Source organism: Danio aesculapii, chromosome 25 (genome assembly GCF_903798145.1).
Source record: "Danio aesculapii chromosome 25, fDanAes4.1, whole genome shotgun sequence".
NCBI lineage: Eukaryota > Metazoa > Chordata > Actinopteri > Cypriniformes > Danionidae > Danio > Danio aesculapii.
The window spans coordinates 2,502,684-2,518,830 of NC_079459.1; the positions used below are offsets into that span (position 1 = coordinate 2,502,684).

The 16,147-nt window shown below is 35.4% G+C and overlaps 1 protein-coding gene across 1 annotated transcript in view; it reads right to left on the minus strand.

Annotated features, from left to right (window-relative positions):
* Positions 1-107: 107 nt before the first annotated feature.
* sntb2 (syntrophin, beta 2) overlaps positions 108-16,147 on the minus strand; it is a 19,855-nt gene continuing 3,815 nt past the window's right edge. Inside the window, exons 2-7 of the mRNA XM_056451825.1 lie at positions 9,004-9,205; positions 6,909-7,110; positions 6,592-6,734; positions 6,001-6,197; positions 5,062-5,240; positions 108-3,633 (exon numbers count right to left, since the gene is read on the minus strand). Coding sequence (XP_056307800.1) covers positions 3,541-3,633; positions 5,062-5,240; positions 6,001-6,197; positions 6,592-6,734; positions 6,909-7,110; positions 9,004-9,205 — 1,016 coding nt within the window. The 3' untranslated portion in view covers positions 108-3,540. The remainder of the gene's footprint in view (positions 3,634-5,061; positions 5,241-6,000; positions 6,198-6,591; positions 6,735-6,908; positions 7,111-9,003; positions 9,206-16,147) is intronic.

The window sequence follows — 16,147 nt, forward strand, 5'->3', positions numbered from 1 at the left end:
TCAAAACAGCTGATTCATTTAGAAATGAAGCATGTGATTGTCTTTTGGATCGTTTTTGATGTTAATTCAATTACTCAAATGATTCATTAGAAATGTATTAATTCATGTTAATTCAATTACTCAAATGATTCATTTAGAAATGTATAAATTCAAAAACAAAACATCACAGTGCTGTTTTGACAAATATTGTTTACTTTGGTTTTGTTTGCAAACTTTTTTTATTAGCGAAAAAATAAACATCTCAATATTTTCTGGATAATGTCTTTCGATGATGATAATTAAACAGTATGTTGATGTGCATGTTTTTTGTGGCTGGTTTTATGCCTGTTGTGGATAAATAAATGTGAAATAAAACCACCAGTAGGTGGCGACTAGTGTTAAATAAGCCATTCAATGAATTACTAAAATGATTTGTTCAAAACAAACGATTCATTTAGAAATTAAGCATGTCTTTTTGAATGAATCATTCAATTACTCAAACGACTCCTTTAGAAGTTGATTAATTCAGGGAAAAAACATTGCAGTGCTGTTTTGATAAATATTTTCTACTTTGGTTTGGTTTGCAACTATTTTGATTAGTGAAAAAATAAACATCTCAATATTTTTTCAGAATTTCTTTCAATAATGATAATTAAACAGTATTTTGATGTGCATGTTTTTGTGGCCGGTCTTACGCCAGTTTTGGATAAATGTGACACTAAAACCACCAGTAAGTGTCTGTCTGTCACTGCATGTCTTTTTGAATGAATCGTTCAATTACTCAAATGATTCCTTCATAAATTGATTTATTCAGGAAAATATCCCCGAATGTTGTTTTGACATATTTTCTACTCTGGTTTTGTTTGGAACAATTTAATTAGCGAAAAATATATATCTCAATATTTTTTTATAGAATTTCTTGCGATAATAATGATAATTAAACAGCATTTTGATGTTCATGTCTTTGTGGCTTGTTTTACGCCTTTTGTGAGTAAATAAATGTAACACTAAAACCACCAGTAGGTGGCAACAAGAGCCAATCTAAATGATCCAGTCGTTGAATTGCTCACTTGTTCATTCACTTGTTCAAAACAGTTGATTAATTTAGAAATGAAGCATGTGACTGTCTTTTTGAATGAATCGTTGATTCGATTACTCAAATGATTTGTTCAGAAACGAATTTATTCAGGAACAAAAAATATTTTACACTTTGGTTTTGTTGGCAACTATTTGGATTAGCAAAACAAAGAAAATAGACAATATTGTCAACACAACTGTTGAATAAAATAAAAAGGCAATGCTTTGATATTCTGAAAAATTATACTTGCGTGTATTTTATTATCAAACTAGAACACACCTTTTTAAAATAATAAACAAACTTAAATTATAGGTTATACAATAATATTTGTGTTTAGTTTTCTTTTTTTCTACAGTTAGTGACATACTTAATGTCAGCTTGGTCATTGTTAAAAAAAAATATCACACACCCCAACACAAAAACAAAAAACAATCGATAATTACAGCCAAAAGGGTCGTCTTCCTTTTAATGGATGCTTCAGAAGAAACCAAGTCCTCCTGGTCAGTAATACTTTCCTATTTTGAAACATTACGGCATTAGTAAGTACAGTAGAGTGTAAAAGTTTAAGGGCACTTAAAGCAGAGGCTGCGTGTGTGTTTGCTGTATTTAAAGTAAACCTCTCCATCTCTCTTGTGGTTTAATATTGCATCAGTAAAGCTTGTGCTGCAGTGGTTATGAAGGAATGCTTGATCATTCATATTGTTCATATACTGTTCCTATAAAAACATATTGGAATTGTGCAATGAAGGAACGTCTTCAATACTGTCAAACTCTTCTGCAATCCGACTACGTGAAATAATGTGCTCATGCATTAGATTAAAGACTAAAATATTGACAAAGACTATACTGATGCTATAAATGATTAGTGACAAACCATGTATCAATCAGTGCTATTAAATGGTCCACATGTCCAGAACAAATGAATTTCCATCATTTGTTCCAGCCGTGCGTCATGAAAATTGTTTAGATTTGTTATTATTTATTACTAAATGTACTTACACAAGGCTAGAAACTGTTAGTCCACAATTTCCTTCACATTTCCTAGCATGGAAATCGGAAAACTCCCTGATGTTTGCTGTTTATTTAAGCGATGGGATGCTGATCTAATGCTGGTTAAGCAGTGGTATATTAAATGTACAGCACAAAAATACAAATTAAAGTGAAAATAAAAATAATATCAAGGCCTGGAGCTGGTCTGGTCAAACAACATAAATTATTGGTGTAAAAAAACACAATAATATTTTATGCTGATTGCAAATTAATCTCAGAAATGAATTAATCAGGGCCAAAAATTAACATTAGAAGCTATTTATTTGCAACTTCTACCTTTTTTTGTCCAAAAATGTACTTTATTTAGTCTTTTTTTGTCAAATATTTCAATGCAACCAATTGCATCAATCAATTAGTATATTAAAAACGGCTACCAATAACACCAAACATGTTAAAATTGTAAATAAATTACTACATTTAAAGGAGGAACTCATTATATAATGTGGCTGTAATATTATATTACTATTATTTGGTTGATTACCACTCTTGATGTATCAATAATGGTTAATAATGATAAAAATACAATATACAGGGAAAGAAATTGACTTTTTAATTGCATTATATGAATGAGACCACTTAAAAAATGCATTTTTTACTACATTTTTGGTCAAATTTCTAAGTAAAATGTTGTTATGTTGAGATTTTCTTTTGTTATTGAGATTCAATAATTGGTTTTTATTTGTTGTGACTGAAAATAACAGAAAATATTGAACTTATTTGAACTATTCTTGTTATTTTATGCCAAAAAATTGCTCTAAATGACCTTAGAGCCTGTAAAACTAATCTCTTACATGGTTGTCGTCATTTTTTGTGTCACTTTTGTTCATACTGACGCCATTTTTGTCACAAGCCGCTTGTTAAATCCACCCTGAAATCAATCACGTCCAAAACAATTACAGCTCAGGAAGGTTATTTTTGGTCGTCGCATACAGGAATGCATTTAAAGCTTGGTTTTCTCCATATTTGCATGAGCAGCAGTCTTAATGTTACTGCCACATTCACACACACACACTGTATATTCACTCAAGATATAACACACATATGTAACAGTCTTTTGCCATGCAATACACGTTATAAACATAAATACAAGTGAGTTACGTGGAAGAAAAACAAAGATAATACAAGAATAAATGTTCATTTAGCAAAGCTTTAAGCCTGAAAAACGTGTGAAAAGCTCTAAATGTGAAGGCACGACTGGTGTGTCCCTGATCTGAGCGCAGGAAGATTGTGTTCGGCTTTAGGAAGACACACACACACATAACAAACATATACACAAACAAACAGACACACAAATAAACGCACACACACACTGTGTTGGTTAGAAGTGTAACTATGAAACGCTGATGGAATGAAACACTAGAATGAATAAATGAAGGAAATCTCTATCATCTGCTCCATGTGTGTGTGTGTGTGTGTGTGTGTGTGTGTGTTTTTTACGTCAGCAGCCCCAATCGAGCCAGTTTGGCTGAGAGAAACGAATGAAGCACAAACACCACAGGTTTCGGTCCCGAGTGAAGCTCAAACACCTACAAAACACACACACACACATATTAGTGACAACTGAATGGAGATCCTACATTTACACTAAGGATTACGTCTTTTCTAAATAAGCGCACATTTTTAAAGACTACGCTTGCATTTATTCTATTAAAATACATTAAAACATCTCAAATTTGATTGTATTAATGATATTATTAAAGTGACATGTTTTATGTAAACAGATTTTAAGATTAAACGCTGAATTTGTATTATTTCTGGTGCTCAGTTATTAATAAAGCATGTTTTTTATGAATATTTGACGATCAAAGCTCAAAAGAAGAGCATTCTTTCAAAATGTAAACCTTCAGTAAACATATAAATGTCGTTACTTCCATATCTGTTGAAGGTGTCCATGCTGAATAAATGCATTGTTACTGCGCTTCACCGTAATTACTTCAAGTGTATTACACTGCGAAATGGTTTCTTGAGCAGCAAATCAGAACAATTTCTGAAGTGTCATGTGACTGGTAAACATTAGATTACAGAGGCCATCGAATGCTTGATTTTGATTGGCTGTTGATCCTTGCACTGTAAATAACACTAGGTTTATTTATTCATGATTTAAGTGGACTGAACATAAAACAGTGAAGTTGTCCCCAAAACATCCAAAGAATTGTTGTTTCAGCTTATTATAAATAAGTAGTTTGAACAAATAGCAACAATCATTTCGAGTGTGTGCCGATATTTTCAAATAAACACACAGATAAAGTAGTTCAGGCAGGTTTTGGGCACATTACAGCTCCATATCCCTACGCTAAATGATTTCAGTTATTTCACAGCTACAACAGACAAAAATCATATCACATCATATCAAAATGGATGAGATGTGTAAGAAACTAGTGCAAACTAAGACAAAAACCTGAGAAAATGTCTGAAATTTAGCCACCTCGCATTATTTTTTATTACTTTTAATTCAACAGCACCTCATCAAGACTATTTTTTGTCTTGTTTTTAGTCCAAATATTGAAAAACTCCTAAATCAAGAAGCATTTTCTAGACAAGTAAACCGTATTGTCTTGTTTTACGAAATAATATGTAGAAAATTAAGTGAGATTTTTCTTAAAACAAGCAAAATAATCTGTCAGTGGGGTAAGAAAAATAATCTAGTTTTTCCTTTTGACATTCAATGATTTTTCTTAGCCCACTGGCAGATTCTTTTGCTTGTTTTAAGGAAAAACTCACTTAATTTTGACATTATTTCTTAAAACAAGACAGAAATGCTTCTTGATTTAAGAAATTTGAGATATTTGGCCTAAAATCAAGACAAAAGAAATCTAAAGAAAGGCATTTTTAGCAATGTAGTCAACTATAAACTGGATATCCTTACTGTAAATTTTAGGGTGATATGCTTCAGAACTGCGCATGTATGTTATAAAATCTTCACCGGGTAAAGATTGGATGTTGTGTGTTCATACCATCTCTCCTTCTGGAGCGCCGAAGTCCAGGAAGAGATTTCGGACTCCGTCGTCGGCGGACATCTTGAGCCGCTCGTAGGGGAAGTGGAAGAGCACCGAATCGCCAGACTCGCGCGTCACTGTGAATCCTCGCTCGTAGTGCAGGATCAGACGCACGTTCTGCCTGTTCAACACACAGCCTGAGAGAGAGCAGAGAACACACTCAAACACATTCAGGAGCTTATACACAGCTGAAGTCAAAATAATTCACCCTCCTGTGGATTTTTTTTCCAATATTTCCCAAATTGTGTTTAACATATTCAGGAAATTTTCACAGTATTTCCTATAATATTTTTTCTTCTGGAGAAAGTCTCATTTGTTTTATTTCGGCTAGAATAAAAGCAGTTTTTAATTTTTTTCAAACCATTTTAAGGTCAATATTATTAGCCCCCTTGAACAACATTTTCTCGATCGCCTACAGCAGTGTTTCCCAACCCTGTTCCTGGAGGCACACCAACAGTACATATTTTGGATGTCTCCCTTTTCTGACCCAGTAACTTCAGGTGTTGGAGTCTCTTCTGATGGTATGATAAGTTGATTCAGGTGTGTTTGATTAAGGAGAGGTTGAAAATGTGTACTGTTGGTGTGCCTTCAGGAACAGGGTTGAGAAACACTGGCCTACAGAACAAACCTATACAATAACTTGCCTAATTAACCTAGTTAAGCCTTTAAACGTCACTTTCAGCTGAATACTAGCATCCTGAACAATATCTAGTCAAATATTATGTACTGTCATTATGGCAAAGAGAAAATAAATCAGTTATTAGGCATTAATTAGAGTTAATAAATCTATTATGTTCAGAAATGTGTTGAAAAATCTGTCAAACTGAAATTGGAGAAAAAAATATACAGGGGGGCTAATTACAAACAACACACACACACACACACGTGCACACACACCTATGGAAACCTCTTTGATGAGCTCTGCAGCTGAATGGCCGCCCTGCACCAGCGCTCGTGTCCATGTAGACAGATCCCAGTGCGTCTCCACACGAAACACATGAGACTCGATCCCTCGCCCGGTGCCGGTCCGCGTGGCGAACAGCAGATCTCCACCGAGAGCTGGAGAACTGCGCACACTGCCCGAGTGAACTAGCCTACACACACACATACACAGACAACAGGTTATATACAGGAATCAGAGAGTGTAATTCAATACTTTTTAAAGAGGAGCTGTTATGCAAAAATCCCTTTTATATGGGGTTTAAACACAGTTGTGTGGCAGCAGTGTGTGAATATAAGCAGCTTCTAATCGTAAATTGTATTATTTATAATCACAGTTGATAAAAACAGTCTGCAGAAACACTTTGATTGACATTCTCCCTTTGTATGATGTCATCAGAGGGGGAAAACTCCGCCCACTAGTGCCTGCAGTCACATTTTTGTGCATTTATTTTGGTACTGAGAGAGAAAAGAAGACCATATTTGTGTGTTCATGTAAATGAGAACGTAGGCCTGAGCAAATCCGGAGGGTAAACTGTTGAATGTTACCGTGTGGCGAGCAGCGGGTGTGTTAATACAGGAGTCGTCCAGCTCTCATACGTCCACGGCACAGACTGGAAGAGCAGGATATCTTTCTCTGTAAGTGCCATGATGACTCTTCGGTACTGATGCCGGCCGCCGTCTACATCGAGCTGCAAACACACACATTCATGATCCATACAGCTGACACAGGATTTTTCTCAACTAATGATGTTAGTTGTGATATTTATGGGCATCTTAATACAAACTGCATATAAATAGAGGCGGAACGAAACAGCTACTGAGTGCCCTATAAAGGGATAAAGTGCTGACTTGTATGGACGTACCTGCTCCGCCAGCCAGCCGATGTGTTTGAGAGTGCAGTGAGTGTTGGCATTGTTCAGGAAGGTGTTGATGTGGCCCAGGGTCTGTGGTAAAAGAGCCGCCACGTTGGTGTGAATGGCTGTGAACCAGGAGTGAGCAGTGGCTCCGTCTTTACAGCGCAGCACCACCGTGTGCTGACCGTCCGGAGAATGAAGCTCCAGCAACCTGTGGGAGGAAAACATGCAGCACAACAATGATTACATATGCATATTAATAACTGACTTAAGATAAGAATATGATGCTATATATTTATTTCACTATTACCAAATACCGTTAATATAGTGAAATGTTTAAAGCTGTGATGAAAAATCATTAGAGAAATCAATTCTGCATGGATTCTGATTTTCAAAATGCTTCGCTATTTGCTCTCAAAATGATCCTGAGTTTAGTTTTTACCAGCGGGTGGTGCTGCCATACTCTGCTTGCACACATTTTAGAAATACCACTCAAACCGAAAATAATAATTAATCAGGTTAGGAAAAAAAAACTAGCATAGAGCACCATCTGTGGTTAAAAAATAGCTCACTAGCCTAGAGCGTCGTCTGCGGTTAAAAAAATAGCCTAAAGCACCATCTGAGGTTAAAAAACTAGCCTAGAGCGCCATTTGTGGGTAAAAAATAGCATAGAGCACCATCTGTGGTTAAAAAACTAGCATAGAGCACCATCTGTGGTTAAAAAAAAACTAGCATAGAGCACCATCTGTGGTTAAAAAACTAGCATAGAGCACCATCTGTGGTTAAAAAACTAGCATAGAGCACCATCTGTGGTTAAAAAAAAACTAGCATAGAGCACCATCTGTGGTTAAAAAAAAACTAGCATAGAGCACCATCTGTGGTTAAAAAAAAACTAGCATAGAGCACCATCTGTGGTTAAAAAATAGCCCAGAGCACCGTCTGTAGTTAAAAAATAGCCCAGAGCACCATCTGTGATTAAAAAAATAGCCTAGAGCACCATCTGTGGTTAAAAAATAGCCTAGAGCGCCATCTGTGGTTAAAAACCAGCCTAGAGCACCATCTGTGATTACAAAATAGCATAGAGCGCCACCTGTGGCTTAAAAACAAGCTTAAACGGCATCTGTGGTTATAAAAAATAGCCTAGCGCACCATCTGTAGTTAAAAAGCTAGCCTAGAGTGCCAGCTGTGGCTAAAAATCTAGCCTAGAGCATCATCTGTGGTTAAAACTCTAGCCTAGAGCTCCATCTGTGGTTAAAAAAATAACCTAGAGCGTCATCTGTGGTTAAAACAAACTAGCCTAGAGCGCCATCTGTGGTTAAAAATCTAGCCTAGAGCACCATCTGTGGTTAAAAAGCTATCCTAGAGCACCATCTGTAGTCAAAAAACTGGCCTAGCGCACCACCCATGGTTAAAAACTAGCCTAGAGCGCCGTCTGTGGTTTAAAAACTAGCCTAAAGCACCATGTGGTTAAAAAAACTAGCCCAGAGCGCCATCCATGGTTAAAAAGCTAGCCTAGAGCGCCATCTGTAGTTAAAAATCTAGCCTAGAGCACCATCTGTGGTTAAAAAACTAGCCTAGAGCTCCACCCATGGTTAAAAACTAGCCTAGTGCACCATCTGTGGTTAAAAATCTAGCCTAGAGCACCATCTGTGGTTAAAAAACTAGCCTAGAGCTCCACCCCATGGTTAAAAACTAGTCTAGAGCTCCACCCATGGTTAAAAAACTAGTCTAGAGCGCCATCTGTGGTTTAAAAACTAGCCTAGACCACTACCTGCTGTTAAAACATTGCTCAAAATCCATTTAAGAGAAAATAATGATGCATTTTAAAAATCTCAGAATCACAGAATGAATTTCACGACAGAATTGTTGCCACATTTTTAAATATGATTGTCAACAATGTTGTCAGACTACATTTTAAATGAACTTAGTAAACAATTTTACTACTGTATTGAAAGTCTTTTTTGCTCATAAAACCTGCATTCATTTGATCTTAATAATGGCAAAGTTTTGACTCTCAGCATAATCCAAACCTAATTTCTGTCTTCACTGTAGAATTAAATTCAAGCTCAGTAACAGGGAGCTGTTTCTGAGATCCGGGACTCACCTGTTCTCCAGGTCAGGCATGGTGAGGTTTCGGCTGATGAAGCTCATTTTGAGCGGGATGACCTTTCTGTCTCGGCTGACGCTGCTCTTGGGGGATTCATCGCTGCTGCTGAGGTTTGGAGACTGCAGACGGCCATCCCAGGACAGATCTGCACTCATGGAGGTCTTCTTGAAGAGTGGAGACACTTCTCTGATGTACTTCACTGCACACACAGCACAAGTGGTCTTAAATTGAGTCAAAACTGACCATAATTTTTTCTTTTTTTTCTGTGATTTCCTACATCCTTTGGGTTAAAAGAAATTCTACAATTTAGAGTTTTTACATTTAGTTTTTATTTTTAATTTTACAGTATGTCCACATGTGGACCACAGGACCATTTTAGTTCGAAACGACCGCCACTCAGACAACAAAACTGTCCAGGATATGGCTGTAAAGGCATATTAATCCAATATTAATGTAACAAAAACTAAACAAAAGCCATTTTTTCTTCTTGTATTGAAAATCCTGAAACAGTTTAGTCTGAAAGAGAGCCGAACTCAAAAAAAACCCCAAAAAAAACAAAACAAGTGACGTTAATCAACAAATTTAACATAAAACTTAAATTTAACACTGATTTTCATTCTCTAATTGTCTGATTGTCAGACTCTAAATCAGAGTCTCCCTCAACTATCTAATAAAGAATCCTCTCTGCTTCATTTCTGCCTCCTACAACAATGCAGTCATTAATTACATTCAGATGGTCCTGGAGCCCACTATAGTGGACATTTAAAAAAGGGATATTTTGAAACACTGTGACGGTCGTAAGGTTGTGTTAACTAGTGTCCACAAGATGGAGGTGTTCCATGATCTGGTATTCTTCTGGAGTGTCGAACAGGTGCTGTGTTTTGCCGTGATTACGTTTGGACCAGGTGCGGAGTGTTACCTCTGATGTGTGTTTGGATAAAGACCAAGAGAACAGGACTGCGGGTGTTTATCCTTCCCTCTTCAGCGTTTTTTTGTGTTGTTTTCTTTATATTTATGTATCATTTCACTTTATTTTTGATTAAAAATAATTAAGTTGATTTGAATTTCTGGTTTGGATATTTATTTGGTTTTGTTGCTACTTCCTTGAGCCAGGAGGTTGTAACAAACACAAACAAGTTAACAGCTTTGAAAGCTAAATGTATTGTTCCTGACACTTTAATAAACAAATATATATGTAATAATAATAGTAAAAAACATTTAAAAAGCTCAATTTTACATGACTCTCTCCTTCCCATAAAATGGGCTTTTTTTGTATGTCGGCCATTTTGGATACAGCGTAAGTGGTTCCCAGCATGCCAGCCAATCAAATGACATATCACTAGGAAGCCCAGGATGTCCTCTGAACAGTACAGCAGGGCTTGACAGAGTAGCTCAAAAAATTCAAAGGAAATTTATGAAAACACAATGTCCACTACAGAGGACACAAATCAATTGGGGGGGGGGGGGGGGGTGTCTCAGGAGGATTTTTTTCCAATTTAAAGCTATACTCTTTTGTAGTTACATTGTGTACTAAGACCAACGTAAAATGAAAAGTTGCTATTCCCTCATTCTCACATAATAATCGAGGAAATTTGTTGCTGTATCACAGCTGCAGCAGGAGCAATGATATTACGTACTGCCCGAAAACCAAAACCCACCGTGGTCACCTACTTGCACATGCGAACATGGAGACAAGATGATTCAGAACATATTTACTTTGGTGCTGATCCTAAGCCGTATCTATTTGAACCAAAATATATGAAAGTCAGCTGCGATATATTGCACAACCCTACTGAACACAACACAAACCTTGAAGCAGATGGGCTACAGCAGCAGAAAAGAAGAAACTCACTAAAAGTGGACACTAAAAGACTAAAAAGGTTGTCTGGTCTTATGAGTCTTGATTTATGCTGCAACATTGGGATTGTGAGGTCAGAATTTGGTGTAAAAACATGTAAGAATGGCTGTGCTTTTAATATTAGCCTACATTGTTAATGTGTAATAGAGATCAATATAAAAAAAACACTTGGCGCTTTATATCTAGTCAAATGTATTGATCAACGTCTGTGTGTTCTTAGTTACTAAAAAGCTTGACGTCTAACAGGAAGTCCACCAAAAGGAAGTAACACCAGAATCACTGACCTAAATATGTACTTGAATTCCAATAATATACTTAAGATGTTTTAAAATAGACTAAGCTAAATGTCACAGAACTGTAAACCGTTGCAAAATGTATGTAGAAAAAAAAAAAAAAAAAGTACATGATTTCTTAATAACATGCTTGAGTAAAACACTTAGCTGGGCCAGAGTCATGTCAGGAATTCAGTTTGGGCTGGACGGATGAATGTGTGCCAGTATTTGCAGGACTACAATAATAAACGCACTCATACTTTTGCAATTATGGCAGCAGTATTTAGGTCACGGACAGAAAAAAAGGGAGTTTCAAGCATCGAAACAACAAACGTGTTCCAACTTTAGTTATCTATACAGTATATATAGCATATAACAATCTGAAATGCGCATTAATGTTATTAGAAATATTCAAAGTAGACTCCTTAATATGGCTTCTAACTAATATGTATATTAAAAACACTGTTCATTTATTACACTGTATAGAGTTATACAGTTGCCATTTTATAATCCATTTAACTGATCTCCGGGTCGGAGGGGGTTTTGAGGCTTTTAGCTTAGCTTAGCATAAATCATTGAATCGGATTAGACCGTTAGCATCTCGCTCAAAAATGAAAAATGACCAAATTGATTCAATAATAAATAATTCCTATTTAATGCTGGACTCTTCTGAAGTTACATCGTTAGTCCACCGCTTATTCTGAAATGTTATTTTATTTTTTTTTAAATATTAAAAGTATAGTGCCTTATTTATGCCTTATTTATAATATATACATAAAAAAACACTGTTCATTTAATTTTATGACACCAAAATGGGATCAAATTTGTGTCTCTGACCCACATAAAACAGTAGTTTAAAGTCAAAATAACAATATTGTAATGTTGTCTAATCAATGAAATCCCATATATACAGTTGAAGTCAGAATTATTAGCCCCTGTTTATTTTTTTCCCCAATTTCTGTTTAACGGAGAGAAGATTTTCACATTTCTAATCATAATAGTTTTAATAACTCATTTCTAAAAACTGATTATTTTATCTTTGTCATGATGACAGTAAATAATATTTGACTAGATAATTTTCAAGACACTTCTATACAGCTTAAAGTGACATTTAAAGGCTTATCTAGGTTAATCAGGCAGGTTAGGGTAATTAAGCAAGTTATTATATAATGATGGTTTGTTTTGTAGACTATCGAAAACAAATATAGTGTAAAGGGGCTAATAATATTGACCTTAAAATTGCTTTTAAAAAATTAAAAACTACTTTCATTCTAGCCGAAATAAAACAAATAAGCCTTTCTCCAGAAGAAAAAATATTATCAGACACACTGTGAAAGATTTCTTGCTCTATTTACTATAATTTGGGAAATATTTAAAAGAGAAAAAACTATTCAAAGGGGGGCTAATAATTCTGACTGAATAACTCAACTCTATACTGCACGCCTTTCTCCGAGTAAACATGAAATGATAATCCTTCTCTACGAGTTCGAATAACACAAGTGTGTAGGCGACAGAAAGTAAATACATCCATACGAGCCACAAAACCATCGCTTCCAGCTATAAAAGGGTCAAGTTTACACTCATCACACACAAGAATAATGTAAAGGAGTAAAGCAGAAGTACGGAGGATCATCACTTTTCATCCAGACATGTTTAGATCATATTTCATCACGCCTTTAAATGTTGTGTATATGAAAGCTGCATCTACGCTTACACTTAGCAGATCAATCCAAAGAGACTTACAAGTGAAAGAAGCACTTCAAATCATCAGAGAGTAGCAGTATATATCAATGCTATAATAAGTCCAAGTTGGGTTTTTTCCACAAAGAAATACGAGGTGCTATAAAGTCAGACCTCATCGTTTTTGGCAATTCCGCGATCATAAAATCCAAAGCAAAATCAAGAGAAAGTCGCAAATTTTTTCGATCCTGCAAAATTCTTAATTTAAATGCAAAATAATCACAAAAAAAATGTAAATAATCTCATGAAACATCTGATTCCAAGCTATATAATCAAATTATTTTTATTTCAGTTTGCAATTAATTGGTGTACATGACTTACAGACGTCGCATACGCAGCGCGTGTTATGTATTTGAGTGTCTCTCGAATAATGACGTCTCACCTGCGCCCACACAATCATTACATTACATGGAATGGGGGGTGGGGAGTTTTCAGCCTGCGCAGTAAGCAGACGCGGATGAAGCGCGAGTGACTTTGGTCGTTTTGTGCATTTAACGCACTTCAGACTGCAAAAGAAAGTTGGAGCAAACATCTAACAAACGGAGCAGATGGAGATTGGTCACGAGATTGGTCACTGGACAAGACCGAATTCAAGGACATTATTTGGGCTTTACATGTATTTACAACTCTTTACCTGCCGTTGACGAGAGAAAACGCTTCACTGTTATTGGCGAGTTTTACGTCAATCCTTGTTTTAGGTGTATTATGGTAGGGGAAGCCCCAACACTGTCCTGAGTGATGTACATAATGTCAGATGCTCCGGGGAGTGAAATCTCAGAGAAAGTAAGATCATGGATAAAAATAAGAGTTATACAACCTTCCTTTGGCTAAATCCCAACCCTTTCACATCTGTTTTAGATCTTGTCTTGACAAGAGACCAGAATAAAGAAGCTTTATTTTTATTATTTGTGTCATTGTCAGATTGCACACCTAACATAGTAGGCTACCTAAAATGGTAAATTATATATATAATTTTTATACATTTATTTATTTTAACGCAAAATTTTCCACAAATTTCTGGGAATTACCGCCACAAAATCATGTTTAGACATGTTAAAAAAAATTAAAAATACATTTAAAAAAACAAAAAGTGTATGGTGCATATGGAGATAAAAAGAGCTCACAGAAATAATGGTTTAGAGCAGGTTGTGAGGTATTTTAAAGTGTCCTAATATTGTGCTGGAGTCTCCTACAACAGGTTTAAACGCATCTAAGGTTGGAAAACACTGATTGTATCAGAATATGCATTTGATGTTAAAATCATTTTGAATTGATTTTATTACTGTTTGTTTAAATCAATTTAAGGCTTCGGGGCTGAAAACTCCTCCCCCTTCCATAAGCCAGCTCTGCTCCTATTGGTCAGCTGGTCAAGTCTGTTTTGATTGGTCTTTCTGTATCCATTTCATTTTGGAACACAAAAACGCCCATTTCAGCGAGTGTAAACATGTTATTTTGATCGTGTTGAAATATGTGTTGCATTTTTTAAATTAAGTTAATTTGATTGACTATATAAAAATATTATATTATTGATGCATTATTGGGTAAATTAAAATTGCTACTTTTTACTGTAATAAGTCCACGTCGCCAGAAGTGATAACTAGGCCCACACAGAATCTGCGCGCGCAGAATTCCGCAGATGTTTAGCCCTTCATTAATTCTGTTTATTTACTTGTGTAAATGTGTGTAAATTTATAGTTATTCGGTTTTTTTTATTAATTTCAGTAATATTATTGACTAATATTAAAATGTTCACATCATTTACTTTACATTACAGTGTGTACAGTAATACTTTCTGTCATTTAGTAGAGATATTATATGAGAGACTTGCTTTGTTTACCAAATAAAGTGGATTTAATTGGATTTGCAAAGTGAACATTAAATAAAAAGTTAGAAGTTATTTATTTCATATATTAAGTTTTTAGTTATCACACTCCCAAAATCATTCCACATAAATCCACAGATTTTTAACAAAATTCGGTGCAGAATTATCACAAAATGTCTGCAGATTCTGTCTGGCCCTAGTGAGATCCCATTGTTGCAATGTGCTAAATAAATAATTTCATAATTTGTAACTGATTTCTTGTTTGAAACTTTACAAGTTACTTTACAATGCCTTGATTTTAGTAAGGTTAGTACACAGAGTTCATACACATTTTTACTACTAAAATTCCATGATTTTTCCAAGACTTTCAAGTAAATTTTCATAACCTAATGTTTCATGGAATGTCTACATATCCGTGGTAAAAGAAAAACAACGCATGTTCAAATTTATTACAGCTTATCGTAAAACTTGCAGCAATCTATGTAGTTTCAATTTATATTTATATCTATGTCAAATTGATTTAGATAATGCTAACACAGCTAATTATGTCAGAGTATGTGATTGGCCAAGGACAGAAAGGAAGTAAATAACTTCTATTCAAGAATACAGAAATCGGTTCTCGATGACTTTTCCAAAACTTTGTGGGTTTTTCCAAAAGTTTTCCAGGCCTGGAAAATGGCAGGTCAAAACTCCATGACTTTTCCAGGTTTTTCATGACTGTATGAATCCTGAGTATATAGTCGTAGCCTTAAAAGCAATGATACTAATAACTGGCATCATTTATTTCAGTGTTTCGGTTTTTGGTATCAACCAAAAAATGTCATTTCGGCGCATCCCTAATTTGCATTTCTAATGGAATATTCCAGTATTGGTGCAGCATCATGGGATCATTTCCGAGCCATTTAAAGATTCAGTTCTCGGTTTAATTAGGCCAGTGCTGATGAGGATAATGAGTGTGTGAACAGAGCTCATCTCACGAGACCCCGCTCCACATTTCTGATCAGTCTCGGTGTCTCTCAGCATGAGGCAGGAGATTCAGCAGATCAACATGTGTTTCACTGAGCTGATGGACAGTGTGTATAATGGAAGTCAATGGGGCTCATAAATGTATTCTGAAGGCTCGGTGCCAGTCCTGAGGAGACATTTCAATACCGCAACACTCACTGCACTCGTCTAAAATAGTGTAAAGTTTGCCCATGCCGGTTGCATTTAAGTCCTTTTTGTTATAGTGTTTGTAAACAACATGAAAATTAGGCTCCAACTAAAAAAAACTGATATTTGTAGAAATATTTGTTAGCTGACCGAATTTACGCGGAAACAAGAATCAGATTTTAGATTCAGACTAAATAAATCATTTGCATATATGAATTTGACTAAATTAAATAGCATTTTAGTAGGAAGAATTATTTAAAAACTAAATGAACAGGACTTAAAATATTAATTTATTTT